This window comes from Lagenorhynchus albirostris, chromosome 3, assembly GCF_949774975.1.
Source record: "Lagenorhynchus albirostris chromosome 3, mLagAlb1.1, whole genome shotgun sequence".
NCBI classification, from domain to species: domain Eukaryota; kingdom Metazoa; phylum Chordata; class Mammalia; order Artiodactyla; family Delphinidae; genus Lagenorhynchus; species Lagenorhynchus albirostris.
This window is the reverse complement of record NC_083097.1, coordinates 41604545-41628978: the sequence shown is the minus strand read 5'-3', so window position 1 is coordinate 41628978 and position 24434 is coordinate 41604545. Positions and strand designations below refer to the sequence as shown.

The window sequence follows — 24434 nt, the reverse complement described above, 5'->3', positions numbered from 1 at the left end:
GGATTGACATATACACACTCTGTATATAAAATAGATAACTAATAAGGACCTACTGTATAGCACAGGGAACTCTACTCAATACTCTGTAATGGCCTATATGGGAAAAAAGTCTAAAAAAGAGTGGATATATGTATATGTATAACTGATGCACTTTGCTGTACAGCAGAAACTAACACAACATTGTAAATCAACTCTACTCCAATATAAGTATTTAAAAAAAGAAGAGAAGAAGAAGTCAATCAATCAGGGTTCTGGCAAAAACAAACAAACAAAGAAAACCAGCCAGAATTCCATCTCCTGTGTTGATGAAAACAATCAATAAGAAAAATCTATAATAGGAATAGGAAAGAGTTTTATATGAGCCAAACTGAGGACTATAGCCTGGAAGACAGCTTCTCAGATAACCGCTCCAGAGAACTGCTCCAGAGAATCACGGATTTCAACACAGTTTTATATCTTGTCAGAACCAAGAACATCAAATAAGTCAGGAATCCATTCATTCAAGGTTTCAGAAAAACAGATACATAGCGAGTCAGTATGGCCTTGGCCCCTGGGAAGGGAGTCTTATCATCAAAGGAGTTCTAGCACTGGCAGGCCAGGAAGGGAGGCATTTGATCTTTATTTTTAACATGAACATTCTTTTTTTTTTTTTTTTTTTTTTTTGCGGTACACGGGCCTCTCACTGTTGTAGCCTCTCCCATTGCGGAGCACAGGCTCTGGACGCGCAGGCTCAGTGACCATGGCTCACGGGCCCAGCCGCTCCACGGCATGTGGGATCTTCCCGGACCGCGGCACGAACCCGTGTCCCCTGCATCGGCAGGCGGACTCTCAACCACTGTGCCACCAGGGAAGCCCGGACATTCTTTACTTCTAGTCAATGTGCCTTTTTCTTTAATAATTAAAGCAGATGTACAGTGTACATTTGATAGGGTACAAACAGGCTGTTTTAGTTAGCAGTTAAAATTCAGGTAAACTCATGTATTAGCCATGACTTCACCATACCTCAATATGTGAAAATTTCTTTTATCTCCTGAAAAGGACTTTAATGAAGGAATCACTTATGGGAGAGCAGGCAAAGTAAAGGGAATCAATAGAGGTTCTTGAAGCACCAGGAACAAGAAAAGGCAGAGAACATCACCACCCCAAGTGCTGAAGGGGCGAAAGGATTAGAATGCCGGCGTCCAAGTCCTGGGGGAAAGGCTGTCTCTCCAGAGCTCCTGTCCTGGGAGGATGCAGGTCCTGCCAGAGCCTCTGTCTGCAGCAGACTGTTAGTGGGGAAAGAAATGCCCTGACATTTCTCCCCTCCTGCCCACCGACCACCTCTCTCCAGCCCCTCTCTGCAGTCAGTGCCCCCCATTGGCTGAACTCAGTTGGAGACTAGAATGACGTGGCTCATAGGGGTCAGCCTGCTTGGGCTCAGACTGGGGCTAAGAAGGGCAGAGGATGGGTCTGGGTTAGTGGGAGGTGGGAAGGGCAACAGACAAGAATGAGTATGATCAGGATATCAAACTCCTTGCAAAGACCCATATATATACTGTCTATAAGAGACCCACTTCAGACCTAGGGCCACATACAGACTGAGAATGAGGGGATGGAAAAATATATTCCATGCAAATGGAAATCAAAAGAAAGCTGGAGTAGCAATTCTCATATCAGATAAAATAGACTTTAAAATAAAGACTATTAAAAGAGACAAGGACACTACATAATGATCAAGGGATTGATCCAAGAGGAAGATATAACAGTGTAAATATTTATGCACCCAACATAGGAGTACCACAATACATAAGGCAAATGCTAACAGCCATAAAAGGGGAAATCGACAGTAACACAATCATAGTAGGGGACTTTAACACCTCACTTTCACCAATGGACAGATCATCCAAAATGAAAATAAAAAAGGAAACACAAGCTTTAAGTGATACATTAAAAAAGATGGGCTTAATTGACATTTATAAGACATTCCATCCAAAAACAATAGAACACACTTCCTTCTCAAGTGCTCATGGAACATCCTCCAGGACAGATCTTATCTTGGGTCACAAATCAAGCCTTAGTAAATTTAAGAAAATTGAAATCGTATCAAGTATCTTTTCTGGCCACAACGCTATGAGACTAGATATCAATTACAAGAAAAAATCTATAAAAAGTACAAACACATGGAGGCTAAATAATGCACTACTAAATAACCAAAAGATCACTGAAGAAATCAAAGAGGAAATCAAAAAATACCTAGAAACAAATGACAATGAAAACATAATGACCCAAAACCTATGGGATGCAGCAAAAGCAGTTCTGAGAGGGAAGTTTATAGCAATACAATCCTACCTCAAGAAACAAGAAACATCTCAAATAAACAACCTAACCTTACACCTAAAGCAATTAGAGAAAGAAGAACAAAAAAGTAACCCCAGAATTAGCAGAAGGAAAGAAATCATAAAGATCAGATCAGAAATAAATGAAAAAGAAATGAAGGAAACAATAGCAAAGATCAATAAAACTAAAAGCTGGTTCTTTGAGAAGATAAACAAAATTGATAAACCATTAGCCAGACTCATCAAGAAAAAAAGGGAGAGGACTCAAATCAATAGAATTAGAAATGAAAAAGGAGAACTAACAACTGACACGGCAGAAATATAAAGGATCATGAGAGATTACTACAAGCAACTATATGCCAATAAAATGGACAACCTGGAAGAAATGGACAAATTCTTAGAAAAGCACAACCTTCCCACACTGAACCAGGAAGAAATAGAAAATATAAACAGACCAATCATAAGCACTGAAATTGAAACTGTGATTAAAAATCTTCCAAAAAACAAAAGCCCAGGACAGATGGCTTCACAGGTGAATTCTATCAAACATTTAGAGAAGAGCTAACACCTATCCTTCTCAAACTCTTCCAAAATATAGCAGAGGGAGGAACACTCCCAAACTCATTCTATGAGGCCATCACCCTGATACCAAAAGCAGACAAAGATGTCACAAAAAAAGAAAACTACAGTCCAATATTACTGATGAACATAAATGCAAAAAACCTCAACAAAATACCAGCAAACAGAATCCAACAGCACATTAAAAGGATCATATACCATGATCACGTGGGGTTTATTCCAGGAATGCAAGGATTCTTCAATATATGCAAATCAATCAATGTGATAAACCATACTAACAAACTGAAGGAGAAAAAATATATGATAATCTCAATAGATGCAGAAAAAGCTTTTGACAGAATTCAACACCCATTTATGATAAAAACCCTCCAGAAAGTGGGCATAGAAGGAACTTACCTCAAAAAAAATGCCATATATGACAAACCCACAGCCAACATCATTCTCAATGGTGAAAAACTGAAACCATTTCCACTAAGATCAGGAACAAGAAAAGGTTGCCCACTCTCACCACTATTATTCAACATAGTTTTGGAAGATTTAGCCACAGCATTCAGAGAAGAAAAAGAAAGAAAAGGAATGCAAATCAGAAAAGAAGAAGTAAAACTGTCACTGTTTGCAGATGACATGATACTATATAAAGAGAATCCTATAGATGCTACCAGAAAACTACTAGAGCTGATCAATGTATTTGGTAAAGTATCAGGATACAAAATTAATGCACAGAAATCTCTTGCAATCCTATACACTACTGATGAAAATTTTGAAAGAGAAATTAAGGGAACACTCCTATTTACCATTGCAACAAAAAGAATAAAATACCTAGGAATAAACCTACCTAAGGAGACAAAAGACCTGTATGCAGAAAACTATAAGACACTGATGAAAGAAATCAAAGATGATACAAATAGATGGAGATATATACCATGTTCTTGGATTGGAAGAATCAATATTGTGAAAATGACTATGCTACACAAAGCAATCTGCAGATTCAGTGTAATCCCTATCAAACTACCAATGGCATTTTTCACAGAACTAGAACAAAAAATTGCACAATTTGTATGGAAACCCAAAAGACCCCGAATAGCCAAAGCAATCTTGAGAAAGAAAAACGGAGCTGGAGGATTCAGGCTCCTGGACTTCAGACTATACTGCAAAGCTACAGTAATCAAGACAGTATGGTACTGGCACAAAAATAGAAATATAGATTAATGGCACAGGATAGAAAGCCCAGAGATAAACCCACGCACATATGGTCACCTTATCTTTGATTAAGGAGGCAAGAATATACAATGGAGAAAAGACAGCCTCTTCAATAAGTGGTGCTGGGAAAACTGGACAGCTACATGTAAAAGAATGAAATTAGAACACTCCCTAACACCATACACAAAAATAAACTCAAAATGGATTAAAGACCTAAATGTAAAGCCAGACACTATAAAACTCTTAGAGGAAAACATAGGCAGAACATGCTGACATAAATCACAGCAAGATCCTTTTTGACCCACCTCCTAGAGAAATGGAAATAAAAACAAAAATAAACAAATGGGACCTAATGGAACTTAAAAGCTTTTGTACAGCAAAGGAAACCATAAACAAAACGAAAAGACAACCCTCAGAATGGGAGAAAATATTTGCAAATGAAGCAATTGACAAAGGATTAATCTCCAAAATATACAAGCAGCTCATGCAGTTCAATATCCAAAAAACAAACAACCCAATACAAAAATGGGCAGAAGACCTAAATAGACATTTCTCCAAAGAAGATATACAGATTGCCAACAAACACATGAAAGGATGCTCAACATCACTAATCATTAGAGAAATGCAAATCAAAACTACAATGAGGTATCACCTCACACCAATCAGAATGGCCATCATCAAAAAATCTACAAACAGGCTTCCCTGGTGGCGCAGTGGTTGGGAGTCCGCCTGCTGATGCAGGGGACCCAGGTTCGTGCCCCGGTCTGGGGGGATCCCATGTGCCGCGGAGTGGCTGGGCCCGTGAGCCATGGCCGCTGAGCCTGCGCATCCAGAGCCTGTGCTCCGCAGTGGGAGAGGCCGCAAAAGTGAGAGGCCCGCGGACCGCAAAAAAAATCTACAAACAATAAATGCTGGAGAGGGTGTGAAGAAAAGGGAACCCTCTTGCACTGTTGGTGGGAATGTAAATTGATACAGCCATCTGGAGAACAGTATGGGAGTCCCTTAAAAAACTAAAAATAGAACTACCATATGACTCAGCAATCCCATTACTTGGCATATACCCTGAGAAAACCATAATTCAAAAAGATACATGTACCACAAAGTTCATAGCAGCTCTATTTACAATAGCCAGGATACGGAAGCAACCTAAGTGTCCATTGACAGATGAATGAATAAAGACGATGTGGCACATATATACAATGGAATATTAATCAGCCATAAAAAGAAACGAAATTGAGTTATTTGTAGTCAGGTGGATGGACCTAGAGACTGTCATGCAGAGTTAAGTAAGTCAGAAAGAGAAAAACGAATACCATATGCTAACACATATATATGGAATCTAAAAAAAAAAATGGTTCTGAAGAATCTAGGGGCATGACAGGAATAAAGACACAGGCGTAGAGAATGGACTTGAGGACATGGGGATGGGGAGGTGTAAGCTGGGACGAAGTGAGAGAGTAGCATGGACATGTGTACACTACCAAATGTAAAATAGATAGCTAGTGGGAAGCAGCTGCATAGCACAGGGAGATCAGCTCGGTGCTTTGTGACCAACTACAGGGGTGGGATGGGGGGGGTGGGAGGGAAACGCAAGAGGGAGGAGATATGGGGATATATGTATACATATAGCTGATTCACTTTGTTATACAGCAGAAACTAACACACCGTTGTAAAGCAATTATACTCCAATAAAGATGTTAAAAAACAAAACAAACCAAAAAAAACTCCTTGCAAATATAGTCCTAATTTTGTGAAGAGGGATACATGTATTTATGTGCAAGAGAAGATTGAAGTAGGAATTAAAAGTAGCTATCTCATGGTCGTAAAGAATATTAATGGGTTTTTTTTCCTTTTTTTTTCACCATTTCTATCCCCAACCTACAACCACAAGCATTTATACTTTAGAGTAGTATTTAAAGTAAGGAATGGTAAAGATTAGTTGAAAATGTTATCAACCAATAAATGGTTTTTATTTTTGACAATATTTGATCTATTTTCCAAATCAAAAAAATGGCTGTGTATTACTTTAAAATTTGTCTTAGAAAAAATAAATGTTCATTGAATGATGTGTTTATTTTAATTATAGTTTTTAAACATTTCCTATCAGTGGCTCCTAGTGGTAAGAATTTCACTTTCTGAGCTTTCTCAGAAGATCTCATCTAGAGTAAGATCAAGGCCACATGAGAGGGGTTTTTGTGTTTGTTTCTCAAAGCACTAGTTTGTGTTCACACTATTCTGTCCAGCAATGGGAAAGAATAATGTGGGACAAATGGTATCTCAGTTCTAATCATATTAGTAGATGCAATCCCATTAATTACTATTAACTTTGTTATGTAGCAGAGGTGGTCTGTAATATTCACTTTGTCAAACAAAATTTGTGATTCTCGAGTTGCATGCACAAACATCACTGCATGGGCCGTAACCTCATATGAACATGAAGCTTCAAAATCCTTTCAATTTAATTAGACCGTAAACAAACATCTCTGTTTTCAAAACCACTTGCATAACTGTCCGATTTATTTTTCTGTTGTTTCATATCTCTCGTTTTTGCATGTGAACTACGAATAAAGCACCATAGAGGAGTTCAGCAGTATTGTCAGCAATCGGTAGCTACACTTGTGTCTTCCACACCCGAATTCCTCTTCTATTCATAGCACTGTCCTCAGCCTCACATGGGGTATGGGGTAAAAGCAGCTACTTCCTCAAAGAAATATTTCATATGTACAGAATGAGATAGCAAATCTTTGGAATGTCACAGACCAGCTGTTGAACACAATATTCCTAATCACCAGTGTGTCAGGCGCTCCCTTGGGCTAAAGCAGCAGCTGGGGGAAATAGAAGCAGCCCCTGTGCTGTAAAAACTCAGACTCCCATGTAAGCTCCGGCCTCCGAACTTCCACTGCCTGCCAGGCTATTTAAAGCCAAGGATTATGCAGTGAGAACAGATGCAGTACATTTTGCCATCTTCCGAAATCTAAAATTTTAAGTAACATTTAAAAAGCATAGTTTAAAATTTTTTGAATTCAATAATTGTACTTTTTAAAGTGGTTTCCTAAACTCAATTTATGAGTATGAGTTAATACATCTTAATGTTTCATAAATAGCCACAGAACATATGCTGTGCTTTAGAAAACACTGCAGATAAGATCCAGTTTAGCTTAAAAAAAAAAAGAGGTACGTATTTGGAACTTTTAAAAATCAGATTTATATCTGAAAATTCCAACGTAAGTTTAAGGCAGTAACAAATGTAGTGAATCATAAATATATTTCAGACCCAGTTTTCAAATACTGTATTTTAACCTTCAGACTCTAGGTTTACAAAGCTCCACTCCACTGTAATAAAATCTACTGAAAAGAAAAGCTTATCAAGCGAAGGGGATCACAGCTCTTTTCAGCAATACAAACAGTTTTCATAAAATGGATAAGAATTTCTCAAATTAATGTGGCTCTTTTGCCATCAGTTGTTTAAAATGCAGCTTCTCTGGCATTGTTGGAGTAACGAAGAAATAATTCTGAGTCGTCTCTGCTATCACACTATGGTCTCCTAAACTGTTCATGTTTCTCAGGTGTAAGAATAGCAACAACTTGAGCTGTAGGAACATATATAATAATTTTCCTTTCTGAGTAAAAGTAACAAAGACAACCTCAATATACCAGGAACTATGTCTATAGTTTTAATCTTCATAAAAATCATTTCAAACGCAGGTAATACACACATTCTCGTGATACCATGAGCTGAACCAGAATCTTCCTCGTGCTGTGTGAACAGGCACCGATAAGTCTTCACTTGGTCCCAACTGAATCCTTCACTTCCACCACCAGAATTCCGTCGTGACAGAGGATGGCAGACAAATCTTTGGTTTCAGTGCCGTCGGGCAGTTTATACTGTCGGGTGAAGCTTCTTGAGATAAAACCGTGCTCGTCCATTCTGGTTCCATGTTGAGCCTTAATCAGCAGCCAGCCTTCGAAGGTCTGAATGATGATATCTTCGGGTTGGAACTGGACCACGTCCAGCAGGACCTGGAAGCGGGATTCGTCTCTCTGGGGCGGCATCTCTACGGTGTCCACGGGGGCAGGCTGGGCCACCCTGGCTTTCCCCAGGTCCACGGTGGTTGGCCCGGGCAGTTCATATAAAGCGTGATCCAGCCTGCAGTCTTCCAGACCTCGAGCTTCAAACTCCTCCTCGTATCGCACTGGAGTCTCTATGAGATGCCTCAAGATGATTTTTGCCATAGTGGAGGCAAAGCCAGCATCGAACGCCTTCCGCCCCGGCTACGTTGTCTGTGTTGAACCCTCGCAGTTGCCTACTGACTAGAGGATCTGTTGGAGCCGCTCTTCGCTTATAACCCTGCGCAGACGCAACCCTTTAATTAGGCCTGAATCACAGCGCCGCACACTCCCTCTTGTCTTTTCACTCCTGCTGACAATGAACGGCTATTTATAGGGCATGTTTCGAACTTGCTTTTAGCAACACAGCCTGCTCGAGCTGCCGAGTCAAGGATTGCCCTTACATTCTCAGTTATCCCTGGCAAGTGTGTCTGCCTTTCTTACCGCCAGAGAAAAAGAGAATCAGAAACAGTGTTTGAGAAATATCTGAGGGAGTGCTCCGTCCTTGTGAACTACAGTGATCTAGCGGATCAGAACAGCCCAGAGATGTGCACTCGTCTTATTATATGAGCTAAAACTGCATTAATCCTAGTCGCCAAGTGCAAAGCTGGGGGGAGGTGAATTTAGCTGTAACTGATTAGGAATTAAGATACACACACACACACATTCAAATATCAAACATTCAACAAACCCTCAGCCCTCTGTCCTATATATTTACTTTCACTTCATCCTTTAATCTTTTATACTTAAGGGACATCTGAGCCACACCATCTGGGTTTATTACATTTGACTCATCAAAAATGAGATACTAGGACTAAACCAGACAATGATGTCGAACCTCAGATGGGAGTTGGACAGGCATAGAATGGGGCATCTTAGCAAGGAAAATAGAGCCCTGGGGGAGAGAAAAATGTTAAAGCTTTGAACTATTTGATACTAAAGCCCAGAAAGCTAAGGATTAATCTAGTTGCAGCTCTGCTGTTTCATTGGCAAAAATAAATAACATATAATTTCTTAACTGTAATACCTTAACATTAAACTTACACTGAAAAAGCATGCGGCAACTCTTTATCCACTGCTATAGAAGGATCTCCAAGACATGTTACGTACGAAAGAAAAGTCCAGAACAGCATATAATACACTACAATTTATCTTTTTTATAAGTAGGTATTTGCTTGTACAAATAGAATCTCTCTGAAAGCTGTGTCATGGGGAATGGCAGGTACCTCCTGAGAGGGTAACAGAGTGATCAGGAGGTAGGGGCTGGGGGAAGCTTGCTTACCACTATAAACACATTTGTGCTTTTCATTTCTGCAGTGTGTATGCAATGCGCATACACTCAAGAAGGTTTTAAACATAGAACACTTCCTCTCCACAGAGGTTAGTATTTTCTAGAATGGGTAGACTCCAGAAAACCTTTCCTTAAAACGCATATCCGTTTTCTTAGAATGAAATAAAAAAATCTACAAAAAATAAAAAATCTGAAAACAGAAGGGAACCATTTCCTTTAGCTCTTTTCCATTACTCTAAAAATCTGTGTGGACATTTTGGTATATATTTAAGAACATGCCCTAATCATGTTCACACTCAGCTTTTTTGACCTTCGTTTCGCAGGTTGGTGACCCTCAAGGGAAAAATGTACTCTTTGAGATGTTAATGTCCTCTAGCTCATAAAATATTGAGAGATGTTTTCCTCAGTGCCTCTCTGAGTGGTAAGTCAAAAACAGAACTCACTGCCAGTGGCAGGAAATAGATAAGGTACTAAGGATTTGGCTTTACATTCCTAAAAAGAGTCCCAGCAAAACTGAGAAGATACAGAGATCTTTCCATACACTCCCTGTCCCTACACGTGCATAACCTCCCCTATGAACATCCCCGCATTCCCGCCAGAGCGGTACATTTGTTACAACTGATGAATCTACATTAACACATTATAATCACCCAAAGACAATAATTTCCATTTGGCTTCACTCTTTGTGCTGCCCGTTCTATGAATCTGCACAAAGGTATAATTGCATGTATCCACCAAAATAGTTTCATACAGAGTAGTTTCACTGCCCTAAAAATCCTTTGTGCTCCACCTATGCATCTCCCCTCCCCCCAACCCCTGTTCTAAAAAACTGCTGTAAAAAAATGTCTATTTAAAAACCTAAAACTAAAACTCCTCTAAAAAAATAAACTCTGTTAAAAAATAAATACTGGAAAGATGCTGGTAGGGTGGACAGAGAAAAACATGTCCAGTTAGTCTTATAGTTTCTTGCCTCCAGGGGTCTCTAAAATGGGTAAGAAGGAGCAGATGGGAGTGGTGTTTCCACGTTGCTTGTGTGAGTTGCTGAGGTTAAAAAAGAGTATTCACATTTCCCACGCAAACACCCGAGATTTCTATTGTTTTCCCCAAACTGTCCTTTGACCCTAATCCTACACCTGAACTGCCTTCCTTCTCATCAACTCCCTTGACCCTTTTGGAGAATCTCCCAGGCTTCTGATCTGGTCTCCCTGCCCCCACTCTTACCCTACTGTCCATCCTCCCCATTGTAAGCAGAGCCACTGTTCCAAAGCATAGGATAGAGTACGTCATTCCCTTGCTTAAAAATCCCAACCAGAAGCTTCTCCTTGTAACCAGAATGAAATCCAAAATCCTGACCACGGCCTTCAAGAACCTATTTCTTGGCCCCTGCTGACCTCCTCCCCGCCTCTCTCCCCAGATCCTATATGATTCAGCCTCACTGGCCTCCTGTCTGTCCTCGAATACTCCAACTTTTTTTCTTCCTCAGGCCCTTTGCACTTGGAGTCCCTTTTGCTCTGAAAGCTCCACCCTCAGAATGGCAGAAGCCATTCAGGATTCAGGTCAGTTGTCATCTCTTCAGGCAGGTCTTTCCTGATCATCTAGCCAGAGTCTTCCTCCTGTCACTTCCCTATTTTATCTCCATCGCCATTATCAGCATCTAAAACTGTCTTACTTCTGACTTCCCTGGTGGGCCAGAGGTTAAGACTCCGTGCTCTCACTGCAGGGGCCACGGGTTTGGTCCCTGTCTGGGGAACTGAGATCCCACATACAAGCTATGTGGTGGAACTGCCCCCCCCCCCCCGAAAAAAACCAAAATCCAAAGTCTTGGGGACTTCCCTGGCTATCCAGTGGTTAAGACTCCGCACTCGCACTGCAGGGGGCTTGGGTTCAATCCGTGGTCAGGGAACTAAGATCCCACATGCCGCGCAGCCAAAACAAAAACAAAAACAAACAAAAAAACTACCTTACTTCTGGATTTAAATTCCAGCTGAGGAAGACAGACAATGGCACTTTGAGGTCAGAAACGTAGGGTTCACTGCTGTAGCCCCAGCATCTAAGACAGTGCCTGGAAAGTGTTAGGAAAAAGAAAAAATCCATCTGTTACAAATTTTGTGCTTTTCATTCAGCTGGCCCTCGATGTCACTTGGCCATCCTTCTGTGTATTTCGATCAGCTTCTCCTATTTCTCCAGAGTGGAGATGGCAAACTTCTTCCTCTCCTCAGGCCTTCCCTGTGCCCCAGGTCTCTCTCTCCCAGCTGAGGGGACTTGCCTCCACGTTCACGCCCAGACGTCTGAGCGGGGAGAAGCTGGTTGTGCTCGCATCCCCTCTGCTTGGGATTCCCTTGTCCCCTCCATCCTCCTCTGGGCTTCTGTCCAACCACTTAGCCCTTTCTCAATGTTCTCTAGTCTCTCGGTGTCCACAGGCTCCTCTCCATCAGCCTAAAGTCCATTGTGCCCCATCTTTCTAAAACAAAACAAGACCTTCTTGACCTTATGTCATCCCCTAGCTAATTATTCTATCCCCTCCCAGCCCAGCTCCTTAAATGGTAGCCTGTATTCAACGGTCACTCTCCACGTTGCTGCAAAATAAGTCTGCCTTCAATGAGGTCAAAGGCAGCCTCGTTGCTAAATCTATACTTTAACCTTATTTACCTTAACCTCTTCAGCATTTGACATAAGCCTCTTGATGGAAAGAATGCGAACTAGTTTTGTCTTAGTGCTGTCAAGACGACAAGTAGAGTTTTATCTGATCTTATTCCATGCGTTCTCAATGAGGCAAAAATCTGTTCTTATGGAGCAAAAAAAAAGAAAAAAAAATCCATATTATCTAAGATTTTTTTTGAATTGTATTTTATTTATTTTTTATACAGCAGGTTCCTATTAGTTCTCTATTTTATACATATCATATTATCTAAGATTATACCAAATCTTAGCTATAGATAATGGATTATGACTCTCCAAAGGGCCCAAGTACATAAACAGACATAAAGAATATCTGTGGTATTAAAATTTCATCAGGGAGAGGGAGGCAAAATCAGGTGAAAAATGTCTTGGAAGACTCCTGGAGGGTGGAGGGATGGAGCAATAATTTTAAAAAAGTGAGAGACACAGTTCTAGTCAGCTTCATGAATTGCTCATCCAGACCCCAATGGCCCAGGGGCTCATTTGGGGGATTTCAGTACCAACTAGGCTTGGGGTCTGAGAAGGTTCCCCTAAAAAGAGTGATATCTCAGTCTGGATAAGCTGACAGAGGGGGACAAATGGAGCTTTGGAAAGGGAAGGGGGGATTTGAGTGTTCCCAGCAATAGAATGGCACATTCCAGGGCCTGGAGCCGGAAGAGAACCTGTGATTGGAGGACAAAAGGTCAAGGTGTAGCCACAATGCAGACGACAGAGTAGGGAGTGGGAGAAATGAGGCTGGAGAGGTGAGCCTTGTATGGCATTTTTGTTTTCAAATATCTACCAGTTGCTCTAAGAGTGACACCAGAATCCTTGTTTTAGAGTAAACACTCTTTCTCCTTGTAATCAAAAGGCCTATTGAAGATTTTGGGGTTTTGTTCCAAATTAAAGTTTAAATTCTATTCTGAAATATAGAAGCTAACTTCATGAAGATCCAGATCAGTGCCTTTTTTACTTTTCTGACTGTACCCACAACAAGAAACATACTCAGCATCACCAGTGAACACACATATACACATACTGGGTACAAAACCCTTAGCTTTACTACATGTGACGCACTCTGATGGTCTCTGTTTAATTCCATTTAGCTTAACAGTGAGCCTTGCAACTCACCAAATTGATTTCACAGCCCACAGTTTGGGCAACACTTAGTTAACTTTTTCCATTATTAAGTAAGGTAGTTTATCATCTTTGTGGGATGAGTTACCCCTCTACGGGGAGACTGTGATGGTCTAGACTGGTTTTACTTCTGCGGCTGCAGTGAGACATTGAGTAGGTAGGAAAGCAAGAGGTGTAGTGAGACCAGACAGCATGGCTTGTGTCAAGTGCTGAGAGGTTAAGGGAGATAAGGATAGAAGCACAGACTTAGCAGTGAGGGTGCCTTTGACTTAAGGAGAGTCAGAGGCAAAGTCAGGCAGAGGTTGGACTGCAGTTGGTTGGGTAGTGCATATTGCAATTTCAAGGAGCTGGGTGGGAGGGAATGGAAAGGATTCACTAGAGGCTGACATGAGGTCTGGAAGGCTTGTTTTGTTTTAATAAGATGTTTTTAAGAAAAGTGACTGTTAGTTTGATGGAAAGGAGAGAACTGGTTAGCAAGGGACCCTGAGGGGCCATGGTTGATCGAGTCTGAGAGCTAGATGGCCAATATCCTGCTTTAAATATTTCTTTTAAACAAAGTAATTTCCTTATGTCATCCTCAAATCGTGAATAAGATTTTTGTTCAGCATTTCAGCCTGGTGTCAACTAGTCTTTGGGGGAATTAAGCAAGGGATTGTACCAGGCTTTAGGGAAACAAGTGCAAAGGGCCTCCAGTACCTGAGGAAAAAGTAATGAGACAGAAGCAGATGATAGCAGCAGTCTGGAAAGAGATAAAAGTGACAACCAAGTTAGAACATAGACATCTGCCTAAGGGAATCCTAAAAATATTTGAATGGTAATTTAATTGGACCTTGCTGCAATCTTGGAGGCCAGAGTCAGCTCTGGAATGTTAGCCTTACGGCCATGAAGGAGATCACATTTTAGATAGAAGCCATAAGTGCAAACACATTTTAACAGGATTGAAAGGATGGAGGAGGTCATCTTCCCGAGACACCACTTCCATCACATCACCCTTCCTTAGATCAAATACTAGCAGTGGTTCTAGGCTTTCTCACATGAAAACTGTTTGGTTGTACATTCTGATCTCGACTATTCTTTCTAAATCTACCTTTATGGAATTTCTTCCATCATATATTCCTAACTCTTTGGTCTGGGAGTCATATTCCCCACCAATATGACCAAAACGGTAGATGTGGAAGCCATATTTTCTGGGGCTACAGTGTATGATCCCTGTCCTCTAGACTCACTGTTCTGCTGTCCTCCAAACACTCCTGCTTCTCTCTTTTTCCCCCTCATGCTATTTCTTGTAGTCAGGATGCTATAGTAGGCTGAAGAATATCCCCCCCGTCCAAAAAAAAGATACCAGTGTCCTAAACCCTGGAATCTATAAATGTTCCCTTATATGGCAAAGACTTTACAGATGTGATTAAATTAAGGATATTGAGATGAGATTTTCCTGGATTATCTGGACAAGCCCCAAATGTCATCACAAGAGAAAGGAAGCAGAGGGAGATTTGACACACACAGAGGAGAAGGCGGTATGAAGACAGAGCAAAGAGAGATTTGAAGATGCTGGTCTTGAAGACTGGAGTGATGGGGCCGCAAACCAAGGAATTCCAGCAGCCACTCTAAACTGGAAGAGGCAAGATTCTCCCGTGGAGCCTCCAGATGGAGCTCGTCCTGTTGACTCCTTGATTTTGGACTGCTGACCTCCAGAACTGTGAGAGAATAACAGTCCATTGGGTCAAGTCTTGCAGTTTGTGGTAACTTGTTACCACAGTCATGAAACAAATACAGATGCCCTCATCCTACTTCTGATGCTCAAAATCTGTCCTTCCCTTAGGGCTCAACTCCACACTCCTTCTGCCTGTGAGTGCCCGTATTTCTTCAGTTGAAAGCAATTTTCCTCTACTTGCTGTGTATGAGGTTCACCTGGCACCTTATAGACCCCTGGATCTAATTTTATGCATTATTAAGCAAGGCATGCTGCTAGGAATCCTGGGAGATAGAGCAGGTGTTCAACAAGTGGTGAATGAGAAAAGCTTTGAAAGATTCTACTAGTTCAATTGATTTATAACGTACTTGTGAAGCTTCAGGTCCACAACTCTGAACTTGTAAGTTGCTTCCTGATGGCAGCGTTGCGGCCAGGTTCATCTGGCACTGCTCATGGGGGACCAGGAGTGAGCGCACACTGTGTTCACTCTGCCTTCCCTGAGTCCTTCCTGGGGGGTTTACCAAGCCACCCACGTTCAGGATTGGCTCTGCTTCTGCTCCCGAGTCTGTTATAACCAACGACTCATTAACAGCCTCAGCTACTATCACAGGGACCCACATCAAAGCTGGCCTTCCCAGAGCCTGTAGCATAGCCAACAACCGGGAGTTTGCCTGTCCTCCTGAGTCTCCAACCAGATTCAAATTAGAGCTGGAATCGGCCAGCTCTTGGAGTTGGCCCAATTCGTAAAGCTAAACATTGGCCAAGATTTTCTCCTCCCTTTGCTTTCTTCCCTGCCAAGTTCCACAGGCCCTCTTAAGGCCTGGATCCTTTTCCGAATCTCAGCCGGTGTCTGGGTCCAGGGGACCCATGGAGAACCCACCCTGTTTGTTCTGTAGGCATGGGTCCTAGTTCCTACACCCTCACCTGCTAGCTAGACTCATACCAGGCTGTCTAAGTTCTGGTTTAAAACAGCACAGGGGATCCTCACCTACCATGGAAAGATGGTCTGTAACCATCACTCACACAGCTATGCTTTTTGACTTAGTCGTGGAGCCTGCAGTGCAGCCGGTGAGAGCAACCAGGTAGCTTCCTGTTTAATCTGCCTCATCCTCCTTTTCCTGACATGGATTTTCTGAGCACCAGTGGACCTCACTCCTGAACTTGGTGCCCAGTCTCTGAAATTGGGCCCAACACATCTCCAGCAGATCCACTGCTTCATGCTGCTTAAGGATATAAACTAAGCGTGTATTCTTTGGCACATTGCTTCACCTGAGTATGTTTCAATGTCCTCATCTCTAAAACGGGCAAAATTAACAGAACCTACCTGCCAGGGACGCTGGGAAAATTGGATCTGATTCTGGCCATAAAGCATTTTCACTATAAGGCATTGTGCAACGTGATCAATAAATAGAAGTGTTTCTGGTGGTCTCTCCAAATCATAAGCAGACTGGACACTTGAAGTTTTTGCTGTCTATCAAAAACTTTAATCCTTTTTCTCAGCTACTCTTTGGAATCCTCATGAAAAAGCATATAAATCGAATTTTCTAGGGCCGTACAGGTTACTGAAACCCAGATGGTATTTAAATGGAATACATTATAAAATCTTGGAAACAGAAGAATGCTTCTGACTGTCCCTCAGTGTTTGGTGCAAGGTTTCTCCATCCAAAATAGGACCAATCCAAGCAGCTATCTTGGCTCATGTTAACACTAGGAGTGGTTTCATATTTTCATGTGATAACTGCCCTCTGGTGGGAGAGATTAGAATTATACTCATAAGAGACTAATAATAACTGAAATTCTAAATGAGCAACTCTTAGTCCTCTTGCCTTTTGACTCTATTCCAAATAAAGGTCCTCATACACTAAGCCCATTTATTTGTCATAACCCTTGCAGCTTTTAGATCATTTGTATTGGGGTAGGGGGCGGGATAAGATTTGGGAAACTTTTGAAGAATAAATTTTAAACCCTTGCTTTCCGATTGAAAACTACCAGGCGTAAACTATGCTAGTTCTATATAAAAGTACCTAAAGAGGCATCATAATGGTGTGATTAAAGGAACGGTTTTCTTTTAAATGAATTTATTTATTTATTTATTTATTTGTTTGTTTATTTATTTATCGCCGCAGTGGGTCTTCATTACTGTGCACGGGCTTTCTCTAGTTGCAGCGAGCAGGGACTACTCTTCGTTTTGGTGCGCAGGCTTCTCATTGCGGTGGCTTCTCTTGTTGCAGAGCATGGGCTGTAGGTGTGCAGGCTTCAGTAGTTGTGGCACGTGGGCTCAGTAGTTGCGGCTCATGGCCTCTAGAGCGCTGGCTCAGTAGTTGTGGTGCACGGGCTTAGGTGCTCCACAGAATGTGTTATCTTCCTGGACCAGGGATCGAATCCGTGTCCCCTGCGTTGGCAGGCGGATTCTTAACCACTGTGCCACCAGGGAAGTCCTGAAGGAACAGTTTTTAGGGACATAAAGACCTAAATTTGAATCCTCACTCTGCCCTTTACTATCTGCTTGATATAGGGCAAGTCACAACCTCTCTGAGGCTTAATTTCTTCTTTGCCAGGAAAATGGGGAAAATACATATGTCTCTTAGGGTTGTTGTGAGGATTAGAAAAGAGATATAAGACACTTAGACTAGAACCTGGCACATAGAAAGTGTTTGTTTGTTTGTTTATTATTTGTAATACACAATAGGATTACAGTTCTTTGGAGAAAAAACTGACCCATTTCAACTCAGTAGTGGCTCTTTTAAAAGAATAGCATGTGGCATTGCCCATGTTTCTTTAAACATTAATCAAGGCCTTGGCAAATGTGAGATGTTACTGGGTAACTATACAAGCCACTAATTCTTTGCAGGTAAGGTTCAGACCAAGCCAGACCCTGGGAGGAATGTATTAAAGCTTCCCTATCATGCCAGTGTCTTTATCAGCTATGATCAAATGATTTTTTTTCTTTTTCCACAATTTGCTTTTAAGCCCTTTGGTGGTATTAACATTAACAGCAAGTCTGCTTCTTTAACCTGAGGGAAATTCCAAGGAAATATACTTTGCTCACAACTGGTTCTTAGCAGGGGGTGGGGGAGTGGGTGAGGGTGTATGAGTTCTTTCTTCCACAACATAGTTTAACTGAGAGGTCAGATAAGGATGTCAGGTTAGAGAAAATGCAGGATTGGAGACAGTGGGGCAGAGGGTAGAGTGAAGGACCAGCAGTCAGGGGCAGAGATAGAAGCCGGGAGTCCTAACCAGCTCTGTAACCCCAGGTAGGTCACCATCACATCCATGAACCTCAGTTCTCAGCTGGAAAAGTGAAAAAAAGGACTGAACTAAATTTATAAGGTCCCTTTCGAGTTAAAAAGAAAAAAGATGGAGAAGAAAAGAAGACACACTTAGGTATGATGCTGATTCCATACAGCCTGCTGAAGCGTTCTCCAAAACATTATCATTTTCTTCTTTGTGTGCATCCACTTCCCAGCCCTGGCAGCTCCCTTTCTGTCCATTTCACACTCATGACCTGGCAGCTACCATGTGGCCCCATTCCCAGGCCAGGTGAGTGGACCCAGGATAGACACCTGACAAGAGCTGAGCCAATCGAATTTTTTAGGGGACGGGGAATTGGGATTCTGAGACATCAGGCCCTGTTGGCCCTTGGGCTGAGGTGTGCATGGCATTGAAATGGCATTTCCTGCCATGACAGGGCCAAAGCAGAGAGGGCCAGTCCTCGTGTTCGCCTCACTCTCCTTTCCCTGTGGGGAATTGCACTGAAGGGTGCTCACGCAGCCTCAGCGAGAATATTTGTCTTGGAATTAGGAATTCCCTAGAAACCAAAAAATTGCTTAGAACCAATTCCCAAGCCACTTTCTGCCCTTGTACTTTGGCAAACAACACTTGTATCATTTGGATAAAATTCTCTTTATTTCTAGAGCTAGTGTGAGTAGGTTTCTGTTAGCCTTTAGAAAGCAGATTCCTATTTTTATTTTAGTTTTTTGCGGTACGCGGGCCTCTCACTGTTGTGGCCTCTCCCATTGCGGAGCACAGGCTCCGGACGTGCAGGCTCAGCGGCCATGACTCACGGGCCCAGCCGCTCCATGGCATGTGGGATCTTCCCGGACCGGGGCCCAAACCCATGTCCCCTGCATCGGCAGGCGGACTCTCAACCACTGCACCACCAGGGAAACCCAGCAGATACCTATTGGCAAAGGAGCTTTGAGAAATTTATTCTGGGGCTCAAGACCCCAATGAATCCATGACTTGAAGGACTAACTCCAAGAAGGGGCATTTCAGACACAATCCAAGCTATTAGAGACATATTTGGGGGCAGAAGGATCTTCTTATGGTTCCTCAAATCCATAAGCAGCTTCCTGTGCTATTTTCCTGGCCTTGATGGGAATTCTAGAGGAATATACTTGACTAGACTTTCCGTTTTGCTTGCAAAACAAACAACAACTAAGATCTAAGGTGAAAGATCTTGCAGGTGAAAAAAAAACTCAGGTTGGTATTTTTATAGCCTAGACTCAGAAAGTCCTCTTTGGAGGCGCTTTTGGAGGAAGAATGAAGGCTTACCCAACTGGTGCAATCTGCTCACATGCGCATATGGCCCACCCATTCAAACCTCAGGAGAGGCCCTGTTGCATGACGGTCAAGAGCATAAGCTACAGAGCCAGTTGCCTGAGTTCAAATCCTGACTCCACCTCTGACCTGGACATGTAACTTAGTATCCACCTCACTGAGTTCTTTGAAGATCAATTGAGTTCATATATAGAGCATCTAGTACCAGACACTGTTCTAAGTAGTCTTACATAAAAATAAAAGGTGGCCTGTGGCATATAAAGTGCTCAGTTTGTTGGTCACAGGAGGAACTAGAGCGACAGCTAAGAAACTGGGTGCATGAATTGTCTACATGTGCGGAAGCCATGCTTAGTGTTTTGATAGTAAGACCCAGTGGGAATTAATTAAAATTCATATTAGAAACTCACCACCCACAGCAATTGGTCAGTAATAGTCAAAAGGCAGAAAAAACCCCAGTGGTTTCTTTACCTCTATATACGTCAGCGGGAATCCTCACAGCGGACACCATTCTGAAGATGTCTTTTTCTAAGCCCCAGAGCAAGATACACTGTCTCATGGCCAGCTCATGGGCTTCATAGCTTGAAGGAAACAAAGTCAATAGGCTTGTCTCCTTGAGTGAAATGTTATGTCAGGACACCAGCACAGGGCAAATACTCAAGGGTTCATTTCTTTCTTTCCTTCTACAAAACATTAACTTTACTGTGTCCCCACATCTCATTGCAACAATCTAGCCATCTCTTAAGCAACTTCTTGTGATACATCATGGTAGTTACAGGATGTGCTTTTATGGAATGTATTACTTTCATTTCTCACAACACTATACGATACTTTTCCCAACCCCTGAAAAGTGTAGACTTTGATACTCTACTGCCTTCAAGACTGTAACCTCCAAGGAACCTATCTTTACAACTTCACTGCCTGCATCTCCTCCTTCCTACCCTTCCCACAAACACACACACACACACACACACACACACACACACACACACACACACACCCCGCTTGACATTTACCCACTGAAACTTTTTCCCAGATTTCCAAAACACAGTCCCGGGTCATTGCCTTACATGTGTCAGTCAAGTTCCCAGCAGGAAATGTGGCATCTGCAAACTGAGTCATTTAAGGAGAGTTCAAAAAACAGACTGCTACAGAGGTGGGCAGAATTGAGGAAAAGTATAGAGTGATGCAATGCCCCCAGGGCTACCAGAGCAGAACGTTATTACAACCTTTAGGAATAGTCTTAGTTTTGATTTGCAATGACAAGGAAACATTTGATTTCTTGATAGCTGTGGCAGCCACAGAAGTGTACGATTCAATTTTCCCTCCAAGACAGAGCTGGGAGATGCAAGTGTGCTGTTAGCTGATGACTTCTAGAAGTGAGAACTGTGACAGCCTTCAGCTTTTGAGCTGAGGCCGCACTTGTTCTAGGCAACCCCCCCACCATGACTAAGCATCATGGGGGCTTTAGAGCCTGGATGTTTCTGTTAACACGGATCTCTTACAGATCGTCTTCGCTCTGGAGCCCCCATCATGTCTGCATCCCGGTCTGAGGCTCTCCCTGCCTGATCCTGTTTCCTCCCCACTTACCTGTGGCAGGGGTCAGATCTACATCATGCTGTGTCTGCTTCCCAGAGGACACAATTAACTCAGTGGCCATACTTGGCCATCCATGGGGGCTGGAGAGAAGAGGAAAACAGTCTATGTAGAGATTGGGGTGGGGGGTATTGTTGGTTTCCCGCTACCTGTTTCCACTCCCTTCCGGAGATCTGACTTCTTTTTCATCCATGACTTCCATGGGACCCTATTAATAAATTTCTTATCTTTTCTTGAGTTAACCTAGGCTTTTACTCTTTTGCCACAAGGACAACTAATTCATAGATTTTTAACATCATCTTCAAAGAGAGGGGAGAGTCAGGGCCACAAAACCACCATCCTAATTATACCCCTTACATAGCTCTACAAATACTCTCCCCCAGCCCACCCGCCATCCACAACATTAACTCTGAAAGGGATGGAAAATCACCAAGAAAATTCCCCGAGACAACGTGAAAAAAGGGAGCCAGGGCAGGAGATCATTAACACTAATTGGGAAAATCCTCTTATTCTATGGAGGAAATGGGCATTTCTGCTAAGTTAACCAAAAAAGAAAAAAATGTAAAGGTATAACTTTGAAGCAATTAAAAATAAACTGGTTTTCTTGTTTGTTTGTTTTTTAATGTGCTTCACTGGCTCTGTAAGCAGCAGAGGGAATAAACTATAGAATATATTTCCATGTTTGTTGGCCTCTAATGTTCAAATATATTTTAGCAACATATATTAGTTGAATACCTACTATGTGCCAGGTCTGGAAAAAGCACTGGCTATACAAAGATAAAAGATTCATTTCTTAAATTCTCAGATAAGTGCAGGAGACAAATAATGAAAAAGAAGACTAGAGATAAACACTCAGAATAAAATTTCCTTGAGTTGGGTTGTACCATTTTTTAGTAAAGAAAGGCAATAGCCAGGGACAAGAGAAGTTTTCCAGTTACTGAAGCATTGGAGCAATAAGAAAATACAACATTTTTCAAAGAGGAATGGGAATTCTTTGAAAATTACACACATTTTGAAATGATGGAGAACCATATACTAAATGTAACTACTGAAATCTATCAAGAGAAGAATGAAAAAGATCGTGCATCAATGTCAGCAGGAAATTATCCTGAGCCGTGTCTCCTAAGAGCACCAGCTCCAAGCCTGGCCTAAATTCCTCCTGAGAAGTGTACGTGGACTGCACCACTGGTCAGGTTACCTTGGAACCTGAGCCCTCTACGGACCTCTCCACATCAATTCCTTCCAGCCTTACTACCGCAGACACAATCTAGCCACCGTGATCTACCTCCTCTGTTTGAATTCCATCTCAATTTCTTTTGATTAGTGTGGTAGTCAGCCACCAAAATGGCTCTCAAGGATCCTTGACTGCTGGTAATGTGTCACATTCAATCCAGCTGCCTTGTGTAACTAAGAGCACGTTGCAGAAATGACAGTGTGTGATTTCCGAGGCTAGATTACAAGCGGCGATGAGGCTTTCACCTTACTCTCTCTTCAGTTGCTCCCTGTGAAGGAATCCTGCCACCGTCCCACATTGGGAGGAACTGAGGCCTCCTTTCAACAACCATCACCACGTGGATGAACCGTTTTGGAAGAGAATCCGCCAGCCCCAGTGAAGTCTCCAGACGACTGCAGCCCTGATCGCACCTTTCCTGCAATCTCATGAGAGAACCTGAGACAGAACCACCCAGCTAAGCCACTATGGAATTTCTGACCCACAAACACTGGATAATAAGTGTTTTAAACCACCAAGTGTTGAAATAATTTGCTGCAATTAATAATTACAGGAGTCTGGGTGTTTTAGTTTTGTATCATCATTACTTTTGCTTTCCTTCTATCTATCCACCAAATATGCTGTAATAAAAATATTTTTAGATATCATTCTTCATACAATACTGGAAAGATCTATTCATTTCCTTTTTTAAAATTTTTTTATTGAAGTATAGGTGATTTACAATCTATTCGTTTCTGAGATCACACAAAGTATCTTTCTATTCATGTTTGCCTCAGGAAGATTAAAGAGTCACAGTAGGTAAGCAGCAACTCCACAGAGGGACTCTCAAGTGATCAAAGAAGAATGACAGCCGGAGCCCGCCGGCATTCATCCCAGTCACCTAGAGGAGCGGAAATTAACAAGGCACCTCAGTCAAGGCCAATCTGCAGACAAAACAAAATATTTCCTGTTTAGGAAAGTCATGTTTCCAGGTTACACTGCCCAGAAGGAACTGGCCTCAAAAATCAGGTTTGGTTTAAGAATTGGCAAATTAAATGAAGGATGCAAAAGCAGGAGATTCATCATATGGGGCAGTCATTATGGAGGCAAGGCCAGACTCTTCCAGCCAAGAGGAAGGTGGCTGTGTTCTACCCAAATTCTGCTTCCACCTCTGCCTGGCCCTACAGCATTAGCCCAGCCTGGCGGAGATGTCTGTCCCTACCGGACACCCAGCCTAAACTTCTCTAGGCAAGATTCCTCAATTCCAGCCTCATCCTCTGATCCTTATGATACCCTGAATCAGGGATCTCCAATCGGGAAAATCTACTCTTGTTTCTGAGGCCTAGAGGCCCAGCATATCTTTTAGCTACTTTTATCAGTAATCTGGCAAATCAGGGTCCTGCCCTGGGCTCCTTTAATGCCTCAATCCTGGCTTCTCTGAGCTCTAACTAGGGCGTTGCAGCCCACAGCACAGGAGAAAGTCAGAAATTCTAAGAGCCCATGTTGAGCCCATGCACCTCAAGGCCGGAGCTCTGGGTCATCCCAGACCTTGTAGAAGAGGATCTCTTCACACTTTTCTCACTGTTCTTCATTTTGTCTGATTCTTTATTCAAATACTTAGGTCAGAGACAACCTCCTGTTCCCTTTGTGGGGTGGGGGTAAAACACTGAAATAATAGAGGTTTTTTCAAAGAATCTGACCTACCAGGTTACATATTATAGTTACACTTATGTGTATACACATAAACAGATCTACATACATATACACACATATATATCTGAGTGTGTATATATGTATGGGTGTGTGTAAATGCACAGAGGAAGTAAGTTTAAAGAAGTAAATTAGTGTCATTCCTGATACTCTGGGTCTTGGTTTATCTCATCTGTAAAATGGGCATAAAACAGGCCATATCACAGAGGGTTGTTTCGAGAATTCATTGAGATGTCTAGTAACAAAGGGCCTGGCGTATATTGGTTGCAGAGTAAATAAAATCATGTTAGTATTGTTAAAATAAATCTGGCCACCTCTCCTTTCACATCTCGTGTCATGGGAAGGGTTTTTTTGTTGTTGTCCTGAGAGTGCTGAACAAAC

General features: G+C 42.1%; 1 protein-coding gene across 1 annotated transcript; it reads right to left on the bottom strand.

Moving 5' to 3' along the window:
- Positions 1 to 7745: 7745 nt before the first annotated feature.
- On the bottom strand, positions 7746 to 8512 carry HSPB3 (heat shock protein family B (small) member 3). The gene has a single exon (XM_060146066.1). It carries the CDS (start codon positions 8325 to 8327, stop codon positions 7878 to 7880), a length of 450 nt encoding a protein of 149 aa, XP_060002049.1. The 5' UTR covers positions 8328 to 8512; the 3' UTR covers positions 7746 to 7877.
- Between the last annotated feature and the right edge of the window lie 15922 nt (positions 8513 to 24434).